This window comes from Fusarium flagelliforme, assembly GCF_020744385.1.
Source record: "Fusarium flagelliforme strain FIESC 12 MPI-CAGE-AA-0113 chromosome Unknown B0J16scaffold_6, whole genome shotgun sequence".
In the NCBI taxonomy this organism is placed as follows: domain Eukaryota; kingdom Fungi; phylum Ascomycota; class Sordariomycetes; order Hypocreales; family Nectriaceae; genus Fusarium; species Fusarium flagelliforme.
The window spans coordinates 2449662-2471925 of record NW_025763508.1 but is presented as its reverse complement, the minus strand read 5'-3'; the positions used below and the strand labels follow the sequence as shown (position 1 = coordinate 2471925).

At 49.1% G+C, this 22264-nt stretch overlaps 8 protein-coding genes across 8 annotated transcripts; 7 read left to right on the top strand and 1 right to left on the bottom strand.

Annotated features, from left to right (window-relative positions):
• The first annotated feature begins 2951 nt into the window (after positions 1-2951).
• On the top strand, positions 2952-4394 carry B0J16DRAFT_177285 (uncharacterized protein). Its single transcript, XM_046122526.1, has one exon. The coding sequence runs from the start codon at positions 3155-3157 to the stop codon at positions 3962-3964; it is 810 nt and encodes a 269-aa protein (XP_045980358.1). The 5' UTR covers positions 2952-3154; the 3' UTR covers positions 3965-4394.
• A 743-nt stretch (positions 4395-5137) lies between these two features.
• Positions 5138-6842, bottom strand: B0J16DRAFT_417420 (WD40-repeat-containing domain protein). Its single transcript, XM_046133668.1, has 2 exons — positions 6481-6842; positions 5138-6306 (listed from the first exon to the last, which is right to left on the bottom strand). The coding sequence occupies exons 1-2, from the start codon at positions 6740-6742 to the stop codon at positions 5270-5272; spliced, it is 1299 nt and encodes a 432-aa protein (XP_045980357.1). The 5' UTR covers positions 6743-6842; the 3' UTR covers positions 5138-5269.
• Positions 6843-7655: 813 nt separating this feature from the next.
• On the top strand, positions 7656-11884 carry B0J16DRAFT_291278 (uncharacterized protein). The gene is made up of 3 exons (XM_046124279.1): positions 7656-7860; positions 7931-10930; positions 10987-11884. Exons 1-3 carry the CDS (start codon positions 7811-7813, stop codon positions 11657-11659), a joined length of 3723 nt encoding a protein of 1240 aa, XP_045980356.1. The 5' UTR covers positions 7656-7810; the 3' UTR covers positions 11660-11884.
• Position 11885: 1 nt separating this feature from the next.
• Positions 11886-13512, top strand: B0J16DRAFT_347698 (glycoside hydrolase superfamily). Its single transcript, XM_046128597.1, has 3 exons — positions 11886-12244; positions 12304-12618; positions 12666-13512. The coding sequence occupies exons 1-3, from the start codon at positions 12141-12143 to the stop codon at positions 13420-13422; spliced, it is 1176 nt and encodes a 391-aa protein (XP_045980355.1). The 5' UTR covers positions 11886-12140; the 3' UTR covers positions 13423-13512.
• A 526-nt stretch (positions 13513-14038) lies between these two features.
• Positions 14039-15773, top strand: B0J16DRAFT_177095 (PLC-like phosphodiesterase). Its single transcript, XM_046122522.1, has one exon. The coding sequence runs from the start codon at positions 14164-14166 to the stop codon at positions 15427-15429; it is 1266 nt and encodes a 421-aa protein (XP_045980354.1). The 5' UTR covers positions 14039-14163; the 3' UTR covers positions 15430-15773.
• B0J16DRAFT_177096 (uncharacterized protein) lies at positions 15774-17534 on the top strand. Its single transcript, XM_046122523.1, has 2 exons — positions 15774-16185; positions 16243-17534. The coding sequence occupies exons 1-2, from the start codon at positions 16117-16119 to the stop codon at positions 17170-17172; spliced, it is 999 nt and encodes a 332-aa protein (XP_045980353.1). The 5' UTR covers positions 15774-16116; the 3' UTR covers positions 17173-17534.
• An 831-nt stretch (positions 17535-18365) lies between these two features.
• On the top strand, positions 18366-19933 carry B0J16DRAFT_272299 (uncharacterized protein; the record flags this gene model as incomplete). The annotated part of the gene is made up of 6 exons (XM_046123601.1): positions 18366-18570; positions 18620-18673; positions 18749-18798; positions 18851-19227; positions 19281-19376; positions 19432-19933. The coding sequence occupies 6 exons, from the start codon at positions 18366-18368 to the stop codon at positions 19931-19933; spliced, it is 1284 nt and encodes a 427-aa protein (XP_045980352.1).
• A 1032-nt stretch (positions 19934-20965) lies between these two features.
• Positions 20966-22027, top strand: B0J16DRAFT_177067 (membrane-associating domain-containing protein). The gene is made up of 2 exons (XM_046122521.1): positions 20966-21311; positions 21367-22027. The coding sequence occupies exons 1-2, from the start codon at positions 21233-21235 to the stop codon at positions 21756-21758; spliced, it is 471 nt and encodes a 156-aa protein (XP_045980351.1). The 5' UTR covers positions 20966-21232; the 3' UTR covers positions 21759-22027.
• The last annotated feature ends 237 nt before the right edge of the window (positions 22028-22264 follow it).

The following is a 22264-nucleotide window of genomic DNA, read 5'->3' as shown; positions in this document are numbered from 1 at the left end:
TAATTGATAGCTCGTGGATCCAGAGATAGCTTAGATAGCTTATCAGCACTTCTTGATCCCCAGATGTTTGCTGAATGGTTGATGAGGGGGCAGAATGTGGACAAAGTGGGCGGTTGCGGGTCCGAGCTCAAAGATCAGAGACGGATATCAACCGAAGATATCAGTTAACAACGTGTGATGGTAATCTTGAGAGTCCTGATCTGGATTCTGAAGGGCGCACCATTGCTTCCTTTTAATGGTTGAGCCAAGTCCATGATGGACGACCTGGACCGTTATCAACCTGGGAAACTGCCATTGGAGGTTGTACCAAGCGTGGGGGAAGAAACAAAGGCGTGCGGCCTGTCACAAAATAGTTAGACTATTGAGCTGGGGTTGGATCGAGGGGATGAGATAGCGCATCGGCGCATCGTCTGGGGTCATCGCCCGTCGCCGCGGACTCGGATTAGGTCGCGGTGTCTGCATCCATTATCCATCCGTTCTTTGACTTTGGTTGATTTTCATTTCCAAGTCGTGTCTCGAACAGCCCATTCCAGATCTTCAACCCACCAGCAGGAAGGTAGCCGGCTGGCAAAATCAGAACACTTTCTGAAGAACATGAGGCCGGTTTGGATTTGGAGTGTTGCTGCCACCCATCTCGATTCTGTTTATCTCCAGTACATATGCACTATGCAACGCCACACTGGCTAGGGAGCGCACATGCTTTCTTCTGCCCAGCTTTGCGTAGTCGACCAGCTGAAGCTTATCAGATAAGATAGTATGCAATGCGAGGGGAAATCGGCTGTCGGCTGCGTCCGATAGTGATAATGCAGTCGATCATTATGCTTGGAAACGGGATCGGGCGACTGCGTAGTCGTAGTAGCTTTTGATGATGAGTTCGGTTGAGGGAGAGAAAGCTCGAGATCGCGCGGTGTCGTCCGTAAATAAGAATTGTTATCGAGAGGCAAAGATAGATGATACCGCTAGCAAAGCAATGTCATGGATTATAGTAAAGAAAAGGCGCAATGCGATCGTGATGATGATGAGGAAGGAAAGGAGTTTGAGCGTGTTACACAGCCAGCGAGGGAAAGTAATACGAGCAGGAAGGAGCTCTGAAGCTCGAGCTTGGAGCTAAAAGCGGGAGGCACCGGAGACTGCCGCTGTCTACTCACCTATCCACATCCACGAAGTTTTTGTTACGAAACGCATTTCCCTTTTCAATAACTTTTCATGTACCCCAGAAAAGCTATAGCATCATATGTCAGATGAGATTTGATGTGTAAAGTCAGTACTTGAGCCGAAGTATAGTATTCACTGACGAGAACGAGTACAGCCAGCGATCCGTTATCCGGTATCATTGCAGCTTGTCTTACCCTGTACCTCAGGACACGATTTCGCCAGGAGAACGAATAAGTTGGATTCATAACAAAATTTTACAGACTCCAACACGATTCGGCAGACATATCTTTGATCCAGAAATACCAGAAATCGCTGTTTATGTTCCTGGTTTCTGTGCACCAGGTACCTCATGGTAACAACACCATGTCTCAACCATGGTATTGAGAATGCTTACATCATGCCACAGTATCAGTCATCGGAGAGCCAAGCTCCGCATAAAGGAGAAAAAGAAATATTTCTTGTCCGAAGTTGGGATCGTCCTCTGCAGTAGGAAGGAGTCGTTGAGTTGTCCTGAGCGATATATAAACTAAAACCAGGTACAGTAAAGAGTCCGATTCACGATGGTTCCGCAATGGTATCAACGGTGGAGATGCAGCGGCTTCACGGACCACCAGCTCTGGGGTAAACGCACTTTTTTAGTTCATTCCCCAGTTCTCTGGCGCTTGGCGGACCCAGAGCCATGCGTTAGCATTTCCTTTGCTGAACCGAAACAAACCACCAGCAGCATGCTCAAAGCATGAAGAATTGCCGTTTCGAGATTGTTTAGACTTGCATGACTCCTGGTTGCTACCAATCGGAATGAATATTCTTTAGGCTTTTGGTAGTCAGGGACTATTAATTATTTTTCAGATGCAGCGTCTATTTGTGCCTATCACAAGGTCAGAGAAGCTCTTTCAGCTTAAATTTGTGGCGTTGAGATTGAACCAATAGCTAATTCGAAAGCATTCGATACATTTTAGGTACTGTAGGATCAACATTTCCACAATGCGGCCGGGAATGCGATTCTCAACTTTCAACTTTCCCCAGGATCCTTTTGCCACCAGAAACAGATGAGATCCTTCCCTGCTGGATTTCAAGCTTTTCATTGGCGGACTGGCTCCGACGCCACGAGACCTCGTCTCCGATCTGGGTCCACTTTCCGGAGTCATGCTCCTTGTCGGGAACGGAAAAACCGCCTCCAGGGTGGTTCTGGGGGTCAATTCCATCCCCATCCGTTGCATCTTTGACGTCTTCATTACCGCAGCATTGTACTGTCGCCCCCCCTTGAAGCATCGCATCATTTTTTTCAGGGTCTCATCGTTACGCAGGGTCCAAGTAAGCAAGCAGCAAGCAAACAAGCGCAAAGCAACACCCCCGTTGCCACTCAAACCATCCAGTTTCTTTTGCTACTACTGGACCTTCTGGTCCGGCAGTCTGTCTCTAGTCTTTGGACCCTTTTTTCGTTTCGCTGTTACTGTATTAGGAGAAAAGAGAAAGCAAAGCAAATTTCCATCCTTCCGCCTGAGCGAGCGAAGCGAACCTCCAAGCGACTAAGCGTGGCGTCTTTTTACGTGGCGAAAGGAACGGAGCCACAGCAAAGCCAAGGGTCGCTTCCTACAGGTGCTGCTGTTACTTTGTTCACTGGTGCAGGTGCTTTTTTGGTGCAACTAAGGAAGGAAAAAAAGGGATTTTCACTCAAAAGGTCTTGTTCCAGGTAGCAACAACCCAAGCCAGGCCAGCAGTTCAGGTCAGGTCCTGTCAGGTCACGCCAAATCTGCCTGCCCATAATTAATGGATGTGCCCTAGCTCACCTCTGTCGTGCTATGTTTCTGACTTGTGAATCTCTGATCTTTCATCAAATCTCCTACCAACGAATTTTTCTTCTCTTTCAACAACCGTCATCAATCCATAACTGTCATTTTGGGCACTTGATTGATGTTGCGCACGTTGGACTTCGCCTATTCCCCCTCGACCATCGCCGTACGAAATATCCGGACAGGACTGCCGGCGTCGGCCCTTCATGCAGCGCTCCACCAGCGCCATACACCGTCTTCCACCTCAAAAAGTCACAGACCCAGATCTTGTCGCTATACGTGCAAAGCTGTTTGAGGCCTTCGCCGTCAAGGCGTCTGCGCTCGTGACGCCCCCGGCCACCAACTTGTCTCCTCCGTATTCTCACGCCGGTCCGCATCCGGGTCCGAATTCGGGTCCGGGCCCGTCCGGCACCACCCAGACTCAACGCTCTCGCTCACGATCTCGACATCGCCGATCCCGCCGTCACCCCAAACCGCGAGTAGTTGTTGGTCCCGATACCATTCATCGACTGCCATCTGAGTTGGCTCGATTGCATCTGTCGTCGCCGCTCATTGTTTCAAGCCCTTCACGATTAACCCTCGCCCGCAAAATCCAAGCCATCATCCCGAATCTCGACAGTCGTGTTCTCAGCTCCGCCGTTGTTTCCGTACCATCCCGCATCTCCAGCAGAGACTGTGTTGTTAGTGTTGGTGGTGGTTCTGCAGTCACTTTGGCCCGAGCCGTCAGCTTACGAAAAGGGATCCCTCACATTTGCATCCCTACGACTTACAGCGGAAGCGAGCTTCACCCCGGTGGAGGACCCAGCGATTCTGCAGTTGAAGAGGAAGGCAAATATCCAAGCGAATCCAAGACACTCCCCACCGTTATCATTTACGACGACAACCTCACCATGAGCTCACCAACTCGATTTTCCGCACCTAGCGACGAGAAAGTCATGCAAGACTTTGCTCGAGCCGACCAGCCGCCCAAGTCGGAGGATGCCTGCTGGAGCTACCTTCATATCCCAGGCGTCTAAAACCCTCCGAGCTTATCACGGATGCCACTTTTATCACGATTATTTCTTATACAACTGTCTTGTAATCTGCGAGGAGTCTTCGACCTCCTTTTCTCATTTCGGATCCCCCTTTTTTCACATACCGATTTCTCGGGTTCAGGGATCATAATGATTTATGCGATATTCACACGGACGCACGCCGCCGACCACCTCTTCGACCGTTCCAGCGTCGAGGAGCCATGGAGAATGGAGCACGAGCCCCCGTCCCGCAGGGTTTACTAACATCCTGCACTTTGACGGGGCGTCGTGCGTTTCTCTACAAGACACCGACCAGCGGCTGAATCTTCTAGGATTCTCTGGTGTTGGAGCAATTCTGGGGAGGATGCCGCTTCAAGTACTCTCTCTAGTCACCGGTTCAGAATGCAATCCTTGGCACATGTCATGCATGGCTGACGAGGTATCTGCTTCTGCCCTTTACCGGGATAGAAAGAGCGCACTTGCAATCCGAAGCTACTGGGCTTCGAGAAGACTCATCATAAGGGGCTACTGGGCCCCGAGTCAAACATGAGGCTACTGGGCCTCAAAGAAGTATTGCTCTCGGTCGTGTAGCATCGACCGAAGAGCATACTTCCTCTCGACTCAAACACGAATGGGTTCTTGTTGGTTATTTCACTATGTGATCGTGCTTCGTTTCGGAAGACTACCAACTGCACATGAGTCGTTGGATGTTCACCTCCTAGGGTGGACTTCTTCAAAAATTCTAGATAGCCAGATATTTAAACATTGAAGGTTGTCAAAAATCAGCTTATTCTCTCAAGATGCTGTGTGATTTCCTGTCTGAAAACGACATTGCAAAGTAAAAGCAGTTCGACCCCGGTCGTCAGGGTGTCAGAAGTGTTGGCTGCTGTAAGCATAAGAAACGAAGTAATCTAGTTATCTTATCATAGGTTAGACCAGCACTTATGCGACTCTCTTTTGGCACCTTATACTTCAGAGGATAATTCTTTGCTACGCACCTGTCCGGATGCTTAATGCGATAGGGTACTGGGCAGCAGAAGTTAAAGGTTGAGAGCATAACAAATAGCATGTTGCTTCTTCTGCGATGAGCCTGTTGGAAGTTGACCTGCCTGGGGAGGTCAACCTTTTGCTCAAGTACTGAAATCCCAGAAAACATATATAACATATAAAGTAATCGGGTCATTTTATTTATATTCAGGCTTGCTTGGGCTAACCGTTTCTGCTCCAATCCGTAGATTAAAGAGCAATGTTTCTATTATAACAGACAGGGTATCGCGATTCCTTCCCCTCAATTACTTCAATCACTACTTAATCTAATCCGTCGAAACCCATTACACCGTGAGCTCCGTAAGCTCCAAGCTTGCCCTTTTGGGCCTCCTTGCGCCTCTTGGCCCGTTGCTTCATTTCCGCGATGTGGTCATTTTCGCTGTCGCTTTCGTCGCTATCGCTCTCAGCAGCCCGTTTGCCATTGCCTGGCGCGTCGTCCTCGTCGTCATCGTCATCGTCATCATCATCATCGTCTCCGTCGTCCTCGTCGCTATCATTCTCATCGCCTTGAAGAGCAGAAAGCTCCTCCCAGAGCTTGACAGTCTTTCCACCGGCGCTGATAAGTCGGTTTGAGGAGTCGAAGTTCAGTGATACGACGCTTTCCATGTGGTCATGGCGGAGGTTATCTGATGCGCGGACCTCCCTACGGACAAGATCAACAATGCGTAGACTTCCATCACCGAGACCGCAGACAGCCTTCTTTCCAAGACCCATCTCTTGTGGGATCAAGACGGTGGCGTCGATACTCTCACCACCCTTCTTGTCGCCATCGACGATGATTCGTTCCTGCTGATCATCCCAGGCTCCCTTGTCCCACAAAGTCAGCACTCCAGAACCTGAGCCGCAAGCCACGACGCCATTGTCGCGATGTCCTTTGGGACCCATTCCCGAAACATAACATGAAGACAGCAATTCATCCTCCTGATCCTCGCTACGGACGAGCACTCCTCGTCTGAAATCGGTCACAGCCAGGGTAGTACCGCCGGTGCTAACCCACTGCTTAGAAAACCCACTGGTACTAGCTTGCGTCGGTGGCAGAGGGGTGACTGAAGAGATATAATCAGAATGAGGGATATGCGTAGATTTAGGCTTCTTGTCAGGAGTGCCGTCTCGAAGGTCAATGATGTGAAGGGCACCGGAGTCTGTCGCCAGAAGAAGGCACTGAGGGTTCAGGACGTGGAGCAAGGTTGGCGCATCGGGCAAAGTTGTTCTGGTAGGAATCGAAAACTTGGAAATGACTTGTCCAGTCGTGGGCTCAAAATGCTTAACGAGGGCATCGGTTCCTGCAGAGTAAACAGCTGCGGCGCGTTAGTAAATGGTGCGATCATAGGGTAAGAGAAGAATTGTCCTCAAGCCTTAGAGCGCCAAAATAAGGTAGCCTAAGTGCTAGCTTAGGCTAGCATAAGGTAACCGAAATGTTTCGTCTCTTATGCTTAGAGGCCAATTATTCTGACACCATGATAAAAGCCTACCTGAGCCATCATGGGCGTAGACCAAAGATCTGCAACTGCCCTTATGTCGTCGAGTGCGCCAGACCGAATCGATCATGCCTTTTCCATCGCTCAGTACGCTCGTATCTCCATCGGCGCTTTCGTCAGAGGCAGAACCGGGCGGCAATCGGAAGGTTTCGACATGGCCGCTTGATAGGCCAACTGTAAGAAGAGGTTCGGTAGGATGTAGAGCTGTTGTGAAGACGTCTGCCGTAAGAGGCAGGGTGCAAGTGTTTTCGAACATAGTGATTTTGGTGAAAGGTGAAACCAACAATTGGACAAAAAGCTAACCGTTCTGGTGGAACTGATAAAAGTAAACAAATTGGACATGAAGCTAAGCAGAGTGACATCGCAGAAAAAAAAAAGAAGTTGCGACGATATACCGTGCAAACGTTATCGATAACACTATAGCGCACTGTGCGAAGCTCCAAAATTTCATGCACAACATGCATCATGCCTTGGCAGGTGAGCAGGCTTCTGATCCATACTCTCTATCTGTACCTTCTCATGGAACCTCAAGGTTTGTTCAGGAGGAGTAATTTGTTTATGGTAGTCAAGACTCATCAAAATCACGAGATGAATTGGTCGCTGATATATAAGAGACGAAATGATTTCACTACATAATGCTAGTTTAGGCCAGGATTCAGGACATTTAGTTCCGCCATTCTAAGACATAGAGTACATATCATCGTTGTCGCGAAGAAGGTTTTGTTCATTTAAAAACATTGAAACTAAGGAGCGTGCCTATTTGTTGGATATTCATCAATACTGATGAGTGATTCGTAATGCATGTTGCTTTTTCCACCAACTAGAAATCCTTTCTGATCAAACAATTCCGTTATCTGACTCAGTTAAAAGCCCATGCAATAAGAATGGAGTTTTAGTTAAAGCCCATCGATCGATCTCCCGTCTTTTACGTGGTAGATCCCCATGCTAGGTACCCGGAAAGGCTCCACTACAAGATGCTTTTTGGGGCCTTTTGGGACTTCCTACAGGGCAGAGGCTCAGAGAAGGGTGGCAATAGGTCAATAGGTCCGGAGCATATCCATACAGGTGGGAGCCTGCCCGGTGATTCGATCCAATCTAATCCGATGGATCTAATCCGTCTCATCCTGTTCTTAAGTAATGTTAGCCCGGTCCAGACTAATCCAATCCTTCCGATCCCAATGTCGGCCTGGTTAAGGAATTCTGCCAGGCCACTATTTTCCAACGGCCTCGTTTCTGTTCCTGAACCACAAACAAAACCAAGTTTCAACAATACAACATACCATCTGCATGGGCTACAGGTGCATGTACAAGTGTAGTCTTGACCATGACGGGCAACAAGGTGTCCGAGGCGACTCGCGAGCGAGAGACATTCAAGTACGTACGGGCGCATCACTGACTTGACTTTCCTCTCTATTGTCGCACGTAACGTCTGACCAGTATTCAGATATGACTCGGTCCTTGTTGCTAACTCAGTGCGCAATGATGTCACGAATCTCTTTCCTCCCTCATCATTGCGACCATGCTCGGATCCTGCTATGACAGCGTTGGCTCAAGTCGCCCTCTTGAGGCTTGGCGCCTCTCGTGCCATGATCTCCTTGTTCGATTGCCAGAATCAGCATGTCATCGCAGAGGCTACCCCAGAAATGCCCATATCAGCTAACGCTAACCCTCCAGTCTCTGGACCTGACAGCCTTTGGCTTTGCGGAACCTCAATACCTCGGGGTTTTGGTGTTTGTGACGCTGTACTGGCTCCTCCCGAGCCTGACGATATGTTACAAGCCACATCGTCTTCAGAATTTCCCGTCAAAGTCATTAATGACCTTGCTACAAGTGAGGAGTTTCGAGATACATGGTATTATCAGTCACGACCGGAGCACCGCTTCTATGCGGGCGTCCCCATTCAAACCCCACGAGGGATCAACATTGGTGTATTCTGCATTCTGGACCACAAGCCACGAGATTCATTCGATGAAGCATCTATCCGGATTATGCGAGACATCTCAACATCCATCCTGGGACAAATGGAGCTGACGCGATCTGGAGATGGGCGACGACCTGGAGAGCGTATGGTACGAGGATTGGGAAGTTATGTCGAGGGAAAGGCTACGATGTCTGGCTGGAGGTCCAGTTTCACGCACGCATTTGACACCGATGCTGGCACAGAGGAAGGGGCCCTTAACCAAACGCAGCAAAGTCTGCAGAACCGACATGAACATGCTTCATCTGTTGAGAGCTCCGAACAGATGGCAACGCCAGACACTTTCGTTCTCGAAAGTCCGATGGAAAATCGGGCCTCAAGCCCTTTTCATCACATGGAAGATTCTCCTCATCCGATTGCCGCAGGAGAAGAATCGCGGCAAAGCCAACTAAAACATATCTTCTCCAAAGCTGCCAATATTCTCAGAGAGTCAATAGAGGTTGAAGGAGTTGTATTCTTGGATGCAAGCATAGGCACCTTCGCAGGCAGAGTTCGATCTGGCTCCGTCCAACGCGAAAACCAGACTCGCGAACGCTCGTCATCTTCCTCGTCTTCATCATCCACAAGTCGAGGCCATGTTTCTGTGCCGCCTCCCAGAGGTTCTGGTGACTCCCAAGCAAAAGGCAACATGTGCTCTGTCTTCGGCTTTTCGACTTCTATGTCATCGAGCATCAATGGTGAAGCGCCTACAGGGCGTAGTCAGGCAGTCCCCGAACGACAGCTCCAAAGGCTCCTCCGACGGTACCCGAAGGGCAAGATCTTTAATTTTGACAGTCAAGGAGTGATGGCCTCGAGCGACCCAACCAGCGAAGACTCAGTAATGGCTGCGTTTCAGGTCAACAAAGCTCGAGATCTACAAGCAGATCCACCTGGAGAGAACAACAAGAATCGAAGCGCAAGGGATCCCTTTTCACGACGAAACGAGGGCATGGCTATTCGTGATATCTTTCCAGGGGCACGAAGCGTTGCTTTTGTACCTCTATGGGATTCGCACCGCCAGCGTTGGTTTTCAGGGTGCTTTGTCTACACCATGACCCCGACTCGTATTTTCACAGTTCAGGGGGAGCTGAGCTATCTCACAGCCTTCAACACGGTCATCATGGCCGATATTATAATGATGGAGAGTGCGTTTGTGTCAATGGCTACCACGTCTTTGCTCAGCTCACTATCTCACGAACTGCGTTCTCCACTGCATGGAATTGTGCTATGTGCAGAGCTTTTGCGTGATACTGCGCTGGACGTTTTTCAAGGTGATGTGCTACGCTCTCTCGAGGTATGTGGGCGAACTTTGTTGGACACGATCAACCACTTGCTTGACTGGACGAGGATCAACAACTTCGCAAAAGCACCCAACGAGCAGCCACTCAGTCTAGGCATGGCTCCGAGAAGGGGAGCACAATCCAACAAGAAAAGCTCGCCGACGGATGGGATGATGCGCATCACCTCGAATCTTGACGTGGATATGTTGGTGGAAGAAGTTGTGGAATGTATACACGCCGGCCATACCTATCAGCAACAATCTGTCTCGTTGCTAGATAATCGCAACTCGGGAGAAGAGCTTGGTGGTGACCCCTATGCCCGCCTCGATGGTATGGACTTGGTGGATAGCATCAAGACACGAAATCAGAAGACAAGCACCATGGCTGGTCCTGAAAAGGTGCTTGTGATCTTGGATATCGACCCGACCGTAGACTGGGCTTTCCATGTTGAATCTGGAGCTTTACGGCGAATTATACTCAACCTGTGTGGCAACGCTCTCAAGTACACCACCAGTGGTTTCGTCAAAGTTGCTGCGTATCAAGACCCCCCAAGCCAAGGAAGACCACGAGATAGAGTTGTTCATATTGACATCATGGATACGGGAAGTGGCATCGGGCAGGACTACCTCAACCATCGCATATTCTCCCCGTTCTCTCAAGAAAACGTTCATTCTTCGGGTGCCGGACTCGGGCTCAGTCTTGTGCGGAAGTTCGTGAGAGCTCTTGGTGGTTCAATACACGTCCAAAGCAAAGTGGGAACTGGAACCCGTGTCGCTGTGAAGCTTCCTCTGCAAACTGCCAGCCCTGAATCAACCGAAACAGCTTCTGATCGCGATGAATTCAGATCCCAGGTCATTGAACTGTCTCGACTGCGTGTCTCCATTGATGGGTTTTCGCCTCCACGGAGGAGCTTGCAAGGTCAAGGCTGGGGTTCTGGAGAGTTCGACGAGTACAACTCATTAGAGAAAGTCTGCCGCAACTGGTTGCAAATGGAAGTTGTCGGCACCGCAAGCAACGAGACCTTTCTTCCAGACCTGATTCTGTGCGACGAGTCTCAATTCGAGTCAATGGCAAATCAGCCCCGAGGTGAGCTGTCATCGCCAGTGGTTGTGGTGTGCCGCAGTGCGGCAGTTGCTCGACAGCTCGACCAATACCACAGGTCGCATCGTAGGTTTAATTGGGGATTGTTCAGTTTCATATCTCGCCCGTAGGTCTCTCTATCATTCACTTCCCTGTTCACTGCTAACCGAACGATTGCTATAGTGTTGGACCAAGGAAACTTGCAAAAGCCTTTGTGCTCTGTTTCAGACGATGGACTAAGCTGCAAGGAATGGCCGCTGACCGCGCAAGTGTTTCGACAGCACTCGATGAGCCACCAACTGTACCAGCAGTCGAGCCAAGTTCATCTGAAGATGGACATGGCAATAGAACTGCCGGTTACTTTGATCTTGCTCCGACACTATCTCCTCAAAAGAAGAGGGCACGGCCGGATGACGATGAATCACGGACTCCATTGCCATCGGCGCCAGCCATTCGACCGGCTCCTCCATCACCAGAAGCCCGATTCCTTCTTGTGGAGGATAACGCCATTAATATGAAGATTCTTCAAACATATATGAAGAAGTTAGGTTTAGTGTATGACACGGCATCAAACGGACAGAAAGCCGTGGAGTCATACAAAGCCAAGAGAGGGATTTATAAATGCATCCTGATGGATATATCCATGCCGGTGATGGATGGATTTGAGGCAACACGACTAATTCGATTGTTTGAGAAAGAGTCAGGCCTGCCACGAAGGCAGGTAGTGGCTATCTCTGGTCTTGCTTCGAGGGATGCACAGGAAGACGCATTTTCCAACGGACTGGACCTGTTTCTTTCTAAGCCAGTTCAGCTGAAGGAACTCAGTCGGATTCTCAAGAGCCGGGAGCTTATTTGATTTGGACTTGGATGATGAGCATGAAGCGAACACGATACCATGGGACTTGATTATTTGATTAGATGGTTGGGAGGCATAGCGTCTGTTGCAGTTTTAGCTGCTGTAAAGTATAGATTACCTTAATATTGGGGTTAAGGGGCGTCTTTTGTTATTAGACAGGACGGATATAAAGACGGCGCAATGGGGTGGGGTTTTAGAAACGACAATCAAGCACATATCAAACTGCCTTGTATGCAATCAATTCTGACTTGAAGCATTTTGTAAATACTCTATTTCTCACTCTGCAATCTTGATTGGAAGGAAGTGGCGGGCTGTTGCAGTTTTTGCCCGTATCGTACCTGCCAATTGTTGACCCGCAGATGCAGTGCAGGTGCATCCAATGCAGCGCCAGTGAATCGCAACTTTATCACCGTGCTCTCTATTAGCTGTCAACTTCAAATCTTATTTTCAACACCACACAAAGAATAAAACACAACCAAGAATGCGTTTTTTGAACACTTCTATCACTTGGCTTCTTGCCTTTTTGGCAATGGTGACTGCTACGTCTACCGCGGAGCCATTCCGCAATATCATGTATCTTACTGGGTATGTGCTGCTTCATCTGTGGGTTGAAGATGGCCACTGACCACAATCCGACGTCCTAGTCAACACGACGTTGTTCCGTCCAAGGTGAAATTTCAGGATGTTTCTCATGTTGTTTTAGCATTTATGCGCTCCGAATTCTTCAACGTTGATGAGAAACCCGATGACTACCCCATGTTCACATCGGTCTCAGATGTCCGCGCTCGAGTCCCTCACCACGCCAAGGTCATGATAGCCATTGGAGGATGGGGAGACACTCAAGGATTTGAAGAAGCTGCCAAGTCTAAGTCATCGAGGAAGCGTTGGGCCCGGCAAGTTGCGGCTATGGTTGCGGCGACAGAGGCTGATGGTATCGATGTCGACTGGGAATATCCAGGGTAAGCAGCCCAGTCAACATATCGGATAACTCACTGACTGAAAATAGAGGAAACCGTGATGATTACAAAGAAATTCCCAATTCTGAACGTGAATGGGAGATCGAAGCCTTTGTCTCGCTTCTCCAAGAATTACGTGTTGCTCTTGGCACTGAGAAGATCCTGTCCGCTGCGGTCCCGGGCAAGGAGCCTGACTTGATTGCATTCACGTCCGATACCGTTCCTAGAATCATGAAGGAAGTCGACTTTCTGAACATTATGTCTTACGAGATGATGAACCGTCGAGACAATGTCACTGTCCACCATAGCGGCATTACCAATTCTCGGGAAGCCGTTCAACGATATATTGACCGTGGTGCTTCACCCAGCCACGTAAACCTCGGTCTCGGATATTATGTCAAGTGGTACATGACCAAGAAGTGCGACCCCGCGAAGCCTATCGGCTGTCCTGTTCCCGTCCTTGAGGATCCAGAGACCGGGGCCGACTTGGGCGGAACTGGTGGCTTCAGCTGGCACGACGATGTTCCCATGGATGTAGCCGCATCGTTCAGTCGAGCGCAAGCTGATGGTAAGTACGATGCCGACGGAAGTTACTATTACTGGGACGAGCAGGAGCTTCGATGGTGGTCATTCGACACGAAGAAGAGTATCCAGAACAAGTTTGAGCGAATCGTGCCACAGCTCGAATTGGGAGGTGTCTTTGCTTGGGGTATTGGAGAAGATGCGCCCGACTTTGAGCACTATCTGGCGACAGCCGAGGAAGTTCGCAAGATTCGGGAAGGTGACAGAGCCAAGGACGAGCTTTAAACGCCACATCGAAGAGTTACAGAGCAATTGTTATGGTACACTGAGTTATCCATGTAAGCACATGCATTGGATGCAGTCTTCCAATTGAACCGTTTATTTCAACAGCTGCCAAAGTTCCTGAGTTTATCGAGGACCCGACTAAGCTACTCGTGCATGGATTCGGGCAAGGGTTCGATTAAACTTGGTTTCGGCAAATCATAAGCTCTGGGCTAACCACGCTTCGACCTAGCTAAACCCTCGAGTGTAACGCTGCCAAGCTATATCCTTAGCTTCCACCTCCAACAACACCCACGTCTCTTCCGCACGTGCTTGTCAAGATGGCTGCCTTGCACGGATTGATCCATTCACCGACGTCCGAAACCCTGTGCATATGCAGAGGCTGGCTTGCAAGTGCTGTGATCGACGATGTGATTCCTCAATTCGGGATTCCTAGTCCGATAAACAACACCGCCATCGAACAAACAACTGCATATTGCAGCTATGCTTACTGAGAATGAACTTGTTCCTGGGGATCCCCGACGTCATCTCGGTGCGCTTCCCAGAAGGGTTTATCGGGTCGGGGATCTCTGTGAAGTCCCCCATCCATAAAGTCTGCTGTGTTCCCAGGTGTTATCGTGAAGTCTCCCGTCCTTGATCCAGCTCCAGACTCAATTGCGGCCTCAATTCCTGTCAATTTCTTCGGTGTCTCTTGTTTCTTGCGCCAGCTCCTCTTGTGTCAATTGATTGACTTGTCTGCCCACGATGCGCTTCTCGACTCCCCTCGTTGCTGGCCTGATGGCCGTGAGCCCTGTCGCTGCTGCACCAAAGCCTAGCCATGGTGATAAGGAATTGTACAAGAATGTCAAGCCTATCAAGCAACTTGAGCTCGGTCCTCGACCTTACTACCTCGTCAATGACATGGATGAGGGTTCTCTGAAGAAGAAGCTCCAGTCGTGCTCAGAGAAGCCCCAGAAGCCTTCATTGTGGTCAATTGCTCACCGTGGTGGTGCTACTCTTCAGTTTCCTGAGCACTCTCTCGAGAACAACCTGGCTGGAGCTCGAATGGGTGCCGGAGTCCTCGAGTGTGACGTTGCTTTCACCAAGGATCGCGAACTGGTGTGCCGACACTCCCAGTGTGATCTCCACTACACGACCAACATCGTCACGATCCCCGAGCTCAACAAGAAGTGCACCCAGCCCTTCAAGGCTGCCAAGGATGGAAAGCCTGCGTCCGCAAAGTGCTGCACTAGCGATATCACCCTGAAGGAGTACAAGACCCTGTGCGCCAAGATGGAGGGCTTCAATGCCACAGCTACCAATGCTGCTGACTTCCTCAAGGGCACTCCCGGCTGGCGAACTGATCTGTACTCTACCTGTGGCACTGTCATGACCAACAAGGAGCACATTCAGCTCACCAAGCGACTCGGTCTGAAGCATACTCCTGAGCTCAAGACACCCGAGGTCAAGATGCCTTTCGATGGCGACTACACTCAGGAGAAGTACGCTCAGCAACTCATCGATGAGCACAAGGAGGCTGGTGTTAAGGCAAGCGATGTCTACCTCCAGAGCTTCTTGTACGATGATATTCTGTACTGGCTCGAGGCTGAACCAGAGTACGCTCGCCAGGCCATGTATCTCGACTCTACAGGTGACTCAGTAGAGACCTTCCCTGGTGCCGTTGCCAACCTCACTCGTTATGCTAAGGACGGAGTGAAGTACATTGCCCCTCCTCTGCCCTACCTCGTCCAGCCTGGGAAGGGAGGCAAGATTGTGCCTAGCCCGTATGCGAAGAAGGCCAAGGAGCTGGGTCTCAAGATCGTTACGTGGAGTCTGGAGCGATCCCCTCCTCTGAAGCAGGCTGCTGCCAACGGTGACTACTACTACTCTACCATCGCTAAGATCGTGAACAACGACGGTGATGTTTTCAAGCTGTTGGATGTGTTCCGTGAAATTGGCGTTGTTGGCGTTTTCTCGGACTGGAGCGCTACAGTTACATACTATGCCAACTGCTTCGGTATTGGACTGTAGGAGCGAGGTGAACAAATAATGTCTGATGGTGATAGGTCTTATGAAAAAGCGTTTGTTGTCAAGCTCCGACTATCTCCAATGAACTTGCGATTGTGACGTTAAAATTTAGAGTTGAGAAACGGTCAACGGCTTGTCGCATGGCCGTTGAAACGGTCGCGCATCAATCTACAGTTACTCGGGCAGCAATTGTATCAGTATATTCCCAGAGGCCGTTGCTATTTGCAGTTCCAACGAGTCGATGGTAGATACTTCTCAATTGGAACATCGCTCAAAGTAGCAATTCTCAACGACACTAGACCATCTGGGCAGTTCTCTCCTACCAATGATACGCCATACTACTTGAAAGCCGGTCATTCAACACCATCTTTACTATGAATAGAGAAGTTGATTGGCTCCCGTTGTCAACTGACTTTGGGTATCGTGTAAATTGACCTTCTTGGACTTGGGTCGTTGCTTAATCAGGCCACAGCTTCATGTACATTGCCTCAGCCGCCATTCGCCGCTCCAATGAATAACAACTCTCTTTCCCCGGATTCTTTGGTCCACCCAAGATCTACTAAATAGTATTGTCACCCTCGGTTGCGAAAGGCAACGTAGGCATGTAAACATGCAGATTTGGTCTGTCGCCTTCAACTCTATTCATGCGGCTTCATGATCGACGTATAGGCAACATAATTGCCATTGAGCATGCCTCTGCCTGCCGCGTACTCCGGATATACGGAGCTTACGTACAGCCCAAAAGCAGTTTTAGTCATTGTGGGTTGTTTCATGTACATACTCCTACCTGACGCACTGAGTACTGACCATCATTAGACGACGTCTACCCTAGCCTTGTATAACGCGTGTGAACTAATCGCACTCATCTTCACCACGTTCAAGCACCGCCATGGCCTTTATTTTTGGAGCCTTCTCGTCACCACTTTGGGCTTGTTGCCCTATGCTCTCGGGTGGCTCCTTGGCTACCTCCACATCGTTGACGGCTACGTGAGCAAGGCCCTCGCCTCTCTTGGCTGGATCGTGCTCATAAGTGGGCAATCTGTGGTTTTGTACTCGCGGCTGCACTTGGTGTTGAACGATGCGAGAATACAGCGTGCTGTGTTGTGGATGATCGTGGTTAATGGGATAGTATGGCATACGACTCAGACTGTAATGCTGTTCACTATTGGACCCAACGTCGACGGAGATAACCCACCGCGCCTATTTGTCGCCATCGAGAAGACACAAATGACATTCTTCTGCGCGCAAGAATTTGTGATCTCTGGCCTGTATCTCTGGGGCGCCATCGACATCCTCCAAACCTCTCTCGGCAACAAGCGCAAGATTATGTGGCAGCTTCTAGTCATCAACCTTCTCATCGTAATCATGGATATCGCGCTTCTGGTTATTGTGTACCGGGGCTACTACACCATCGAACAGGGCGTCAAGCTCGTCATCTACTCTATTAAACTGAAGCTCGAATTCGCGGTACTAGGGAAATTGGTTGAAGTTTCGCGGAGCCGCGGAGGATCGAGTGTCTCAGGGACGCATTGTGCGAATGACTTCATTGAGATGAGCTTGCGAGAAAGAGGTCAAAGACGCAGAGGAATCGAAACGACGAGTGACTGTCTTCCGGAGATAGCTCACCTTGAAGATACTAGCACTTCCGAATCCCCACGGAGGATAATCAATAAGGATAAGAGTCAAGAAGCGGCAAGCACGCACCATCTTTATGACGAGAGCCTTAAACAAATCTTCAAGGGATGAGATTCCTTCTCTTTGATTACCCGCAATGATCTACCAATCGCATCAAAAGCGAATATCCATATACTCCACGACAGATGAGCTGGATGACCTTCCGAGCCAATCGCAACTCTTGGGAGGCTTGACAGGGCGAGCTAGATTCGCATAAGAGAATCAAACTCTAGCTGAAACGGCACCGGTTAGGTCTTTGTTACAGTAAATTGAGGAACGTCCCCGCAGAGTTCTTCAGCCCTGCTGGCTCCATCCCTGCACTACTTGTTAGTTTGCTGCGTTGAACATCCTTCAAATCGTCCGATCTTGTATTTGTATCTGTCTGTATGAAACAAGCTGAACTGTCAAGAGGTCGAGATCGTATGTGTATGTTGCTTCTTTATTAATGAACAGGATCTTGTATTGCAGTGATTTCTAGTAAGCATTAAATCTTAAACTCGCTTGACTAATACTAACGAACACGTACTGCATATCCCTGACTCGACTCTTGAATCTTCATTAAACTAGTCCCCCATCATCCTAACCGCTGATCGGTGTTTAGTGGATCTCTCTTGTTTCCATGATTTCGCCTAGCTGCCCCAGTTGTTCTATTCTCACGCTGAGCTTGTTTCCAGAATCGAACGCGCTTAACTTCTTCAGCGATCCACAGATCACCAAATGGTCCGTTCTGTCCAAATGTCCGAAGACTTTGATGGAGCGAATAGAAACGGTCTGGCCGAACGGAAGCCGTTGTTTCGAAAGACTGGTCGGGCCGTTATATGGATTGTGCTGGTTTAGCATTGTTGATAAAGAGGGTAGAATGTCGCATGTTGCGTCTTCATTATGCCGCCTTTTCTTTGGTATTATTCGTCCGTCTGGCTGGTTTCACTTTTTACTCATATTATCTTCTTCAATTCTTTTGTTCTTTGTTGTTGAGCGTATTGTTTGCGCCTGGTCGACAATTATTGTGATACCATTCTTTATTGTTCAATTTTCGTATAATCCGATCTGGGATCGAGGCACACAATGGGCCTATAATATTCATTATCAACATCAACTACTTTCTCAACACTCTTTTACCAATCAGGACGAATCATACCAGCGGTATACACTTACATGCGCACATATTCCTTATTCATTCTTTTCGATATAACGCCGTAAACGATTAGCACATTCGACGTTAGAACGAGATGCCCGTCGTTGCCCCGCTGGCTACCGGGGCCGCTATGTCCCCCTTTCCTGTTATCAACGGTGTCCCAGTAGCTATCCCGCCTCCCGAGGGTTATGTGGTTAACTTCGAACATCCGCAAAGACGTCATGAGATGGAGGCGTACACAGCTTCGGGTGTTGGCATTTTCCTTGCGTTCCTTTTCATTCTCCAGTACCTATATGTCAAATTATGGGTTGTGCGCAAACCAGACGCCGAGACCGGTAAGGAACTCATCACTTCGTATAGTCGTATCATACTGAGACAAAGCAGTGTGTTTATTAATTGCGTGGGTTTTCTCCATCGGCGTGCAAATAGTATCACTCCGTAAGTTGTTATCAGTAATTCGACTTCGAAATTTAAGCTGACCAAGGGTAGGAACATTTGTTCTTGGTATAACAGGCGTACATGCATGGGAAGTCTCTCTCGACAAACTCAATACTGGAAACCAGGTAAGTGAGACTCAATCGCCCCAGCTGGACATTACTAACAAGCATGCTTCAGCTCACCTTCATCTCTCCGATCCTCTATGCTGTATGCACCGCCTTCTCCAAGATGGCGTTGGCGCTATTTTACCGAAAGCTTTCACCCCAGAGGTGGTGGCGGTGGAGCGTATACGGCGTTCTCTTTCTCGTCGCAGGTTACAACCTGGCTATTATGCTCGTTATTATCTTCGGCTGCGTCCCTTTCAAGAAGAGCTGGGATCTCACGATGCTCGAGGGGTCATGCGTGGATCGACCAATGGTGTATGTCTGCACCGCAGGTCTTGGCATCTTGTCAGACCTAATTCTCTTAGTGATGCCCTTGCCAATGATTCTGCGCTTGCAGATGCCTCGAAGGCAAAAGGCTGGTCTCGTTGTGCTATTTGTTATCGGTTCTGCGTAAGTGACGAGAGGATAAAAGTGTCCAAATACGTGCTGACAACCTGTCATAGAACACTGGTGACTTCTGTAGTACGACTAGTACTACTAATTCCCATCTTCAGTAGCAACGATGTCAGTTGGGTTCTTTCCGGCGCCATTGTCTGGATGTGAGTGCACTTGGCCTTTGATACTGGTGAAAACAATAACTGACTCCAGTGACAGCTTCATCGAATCAAACCTCATGATCATCTGCGCCTCGTTGACGACTCTCCGGCGCTTCTTCAAACACGTCGCACCAAGATTTATTGGCGAACGAGGCTCATCTGCCGGAAACGGAAGCAGCAATAAAGGTACTCGGGGGCATCCATTTCAAACAATAGGAAGCATGGGAAAGAAGTCGAGAAAGGGGAGAGCCGATACACCTGGAGATCCCGGATTTGACCTCAAGACCATCGTGCAGGCGCAGCCGGTGAGGACAGAAGTTACGGTACATGAACCCGACGAAGAGCACGGCGAAGTGATCAAGCAGTTGCGGAGACAAGAGTCGATAAATAAGTTTGGCAGTCCGACAGTGAAGACGCAAGTGTGGGATCCGTGCAAGGATAGCTCGGATGATGAGGAGCGGGCGATTGTACAGACGACAACTGTAACAGTGGTATATGGACCACGAGAAAGCTTCATGCCACCACCACCAAAGAAGGTTGAAGTTGAGGACATGGCTTGATTGAGAGGGTTAGCATATTTGCGATAGACGACAAACTTGTCAATTAATGACTTTGAATGATTTTTGTGTGTGGTCGTCTGTGTTGCACCTCTTTGACATGATCGACAAATGAGGATGATACTGGGCCAATGATTTGCGCGTCAGAAAGACGATTTGAAACGGAACGGCCAAGCTTGAAACATGTCTGGGCATCGGAGTCTGAAGCTCCAAGTGTAAGGCCTCCAAGTCAAGCGCTGTAGTTGGCCAAGAAGGGTTTGCGTAATGGTTGCTCAGACGGTTGGTGGTCAAGACATTGATTGTTCGAGTCTCAGTGATGTATTCACCAGACAATGAATGAATTATTGTCTTGGGATCCGGGTTTCAGCTGCCGAGCCAAGGTTTTGGATAGCTAAGCCTAGGCATGGCATCAGCCAAGCGCGTAACGTGGTAGCGTAGATCAGAGGGTTACCGGTAGTGATCAGTGATCAGTGATCGGTAGTGATCCGGATGGGGCCGATGGGACGAGCAAGAGTCGGGGTGAGAGACTAGAGTCTAGATAGTCATCGCGTCACAAATTGGCAATAAGAGTTGAAATATTGATGATGCTTCTAATTGTCTGCCCAGAAGACGGCTTCTTCGGGTAGAGCGAGGAAAGAAAGAAGGATGGAATGTTGGATGTTCGTATTCGGGTTGTGGCAGTGGCTGTGCAGTACTAGCCACAAATGACATCATCCCTATTTAAAACATCAGATGTTTTGGGTCTTAACCACGTCATCTGTGTAACCGCCTGCAACTTCCACTGTAAATGCTTGGACTTTAACGCTGAAAGCAGGAAACCCATCAGCCACTCAAGGTCGTCGTCAGCGCAGATCTTGAGACATCCACTACGCAGCTGTTTCTCCATGATTGGCTTCGGAGAATGCCTTTGTCTTGCTTAGGGAAAGCTTCGTTCTTGGCTTGGGCTTAGTTTAGGTGACTGCCGAGTAACTGACGTAGCCCACCAGATTCATGTTGATTAGCTGCTAGTGCTGTAGGGCCTCGATTATTTTCCGTAGTTGCTGAGCCACATGACTGACGCTGTCCGTCATGTCTCGTCTCTTAACAAGAACAAGAAGAGACTAAAAAAAAGTCACTGTCATCATCTTCCGACGGTGCCGTGATTTAATACCTACCTATATCCCCCTGTTGGACCCTTCTTACTTTCTGCGAACCACCCAGATCTCTTTTCTTTTCCTCACCTAACCAACTGGACTGCCTCAGAAGCCTCCTCCACATAAACCGATACCTACTGTAATCAAATCGAATAGAAACACCATCATCATGGCTATGGGAATCATCACCATCGTCCACGCCGTTCTGGCTGTGTTCCTCATCATTGAGCTGGGTCTCACAGCTTACAGTAAGTCCTGATGCATTCTACTCATAGAAATCTCATGATACTAACAGCTCTACAGTTGTTGATGCGACCGACTGGTGGGGAGGCAACTCGCCTGCTTCTTACTCCTTCTTGCTCTTCTGTGCCGTCTGGTCCATCCTCATGCTGCTCTATCTCGCCCTCGCGCCTCTCTTTGCTCCTCGCATCTACCACAACATGGTCGCTCTCGGCATTCTCGCCCTCACCTCGCTCTTCTGGTTCGCCGGTGCCACCGCTGTCGCTGCCCATATCGGTGTTCCTAAATGCCACGGAAACACCTTCTGTCAGTCAGCTCAGGCTGCCGTCGCATTTGGTTACTTTATCTGGGCAATCTTTACTGGCTTGACCATCATGGAGGCTCTGGCTTTCATGCGAGGCCGTGGACACACCGCCCACGCCGACACCAAGCCCGGCCACACCTACGGTGCCTAAATTTGATCGTTGGAGAAGTAATGATGTAATGTCGACCTGAGCTGAAGCTGAAGAATAAGAGTCTAAGGAATGGTGGCGGAGTTTTGTTTATTGATTGGCTTTATCCCATGTTCTCATGCGTATGGAAACGGCCGCAAGATACCCTTCTGGATCTGACAAACTTGTCAGATGCTCCCACTATAGGTCTACTTTCTGTATTATACGGTGCAGTAATGCTATATTAGCGATTCTGGTAAAATGAAATGAATGAAGTTTACAACTGCTGCATCATACGTGCTTAATGTGACGTGAATTTGCATCTCACCACCATTAAGCATGTGTTAACCAATTAAAGCGTCCAATACGCAACCTCAACCTTAAAAACTGGTGCATGTGGTGGCTTACAGCCTTATACTAGAGCTCCATTGTGGTTGCACGCCGTCATGGAAAACAAGCCACTAGCTCTTGGCTTCACGTCATTCTTGTTAATGTCGGGTGCTTTTAGCCATCAAGTGAAGCTGCTGTAT

Coding starts and splice junctions, on each gene's coding strand:
- B0J16DRAFT_177096 (XM_046122523.1), top strand. CDS start 16,117: ATGCCTCTGCCTGCCGCGTACTCCGGATATACGGAGCTTACGTACAGC. Junction 16,186..16,242: donor CAAAAGCAGTTTTAGTCATT/GTGGGTTGTTTC, acceptor GACCATCATTAG/ACGACGTCTACCCTAGCCTT.
- B0J16DRAFT_177095 (XM_046122522.1), top strand. CDS start 14,164: ATGCGCTTCTCGACTCCCCTCGTTGCTGGCCTGATGGCCGTGAGCCCT.
- B0J16DRAFT_417420 (XM_046133668.1), bottom strand. CDS start 6,742: ATGTTCGAAAACACTTGCACCCTGCCTCTTACGGCAGACGTCTTCACA. Junction 6,307..6,480: donor CTACGCCCATGATGGCTCAG/GTAGGCTTTTAT, acceptor AACGCGCCGCAG/CTGTTTACTCTGCAGGAACC.
- B0J16DRAFT_291278 (XM_046124279.1), top strand. CDS start 7,811: ATGACGGGCAACAAGGTGTCCGAGGCGACTCGCGAGCGAGAGACATTC. Junction 7,861..7,930: donor CGCGAGCGAGAGACATTCAA/GTACGTACGGGC, acceptor ACCAGTATTCAG/ATATGACTCGGTCCTTGTTG. Junction 10,931..10,986: donor TTCAGTTTCATATCTCGCCC/GTAGGTCTCTCT, acceptor CGATTGCTATAG/TGTTGGACCAAGGAAACTTG.
- B0J16DRAFT_177285 (XM_046122526.1), top strand. CDS start 3,155: ATGCAGCGCTCCACCAGCGCCATACACCGTCTTCCACCTCAAAAAGTC.
- B0J16DRAFT_347698 (XM_046128597.1), top strand. CDS start 12,141: ATGCGTTTTTTGAACACTTCTATCACTTGGCTTCTTGCCTTTTTGGCA. Junction 12,245..12,303: donor AATATCATGTATCTTACTGG/GTATGTGCTGCT, acceptor CCGACGTCCTAG/TCAACACGACGTTGTTCCGT. Junction 12,619..12,665: donor GTCGACTGGGAATATCCAGG/GTAAGCAGCCCA, acceptor GACTGAAAATAG/AGGAAACCGTGATGATTACA.
- B0J16DRAFT_177067 (XM_046122521.1), top strand. CDS start 21,233: ATGGCTATGGGAATCATCACCATCGTCCACGCCGTTCTGGCTGTGTTC. Junction 21,312..21,366: donor GCTGGGTCTCACAGCTTACA/GTAAGTCCTGAT, acceptor ACAGCTCTACAG/TTGTTGATGCGACCGACTGG.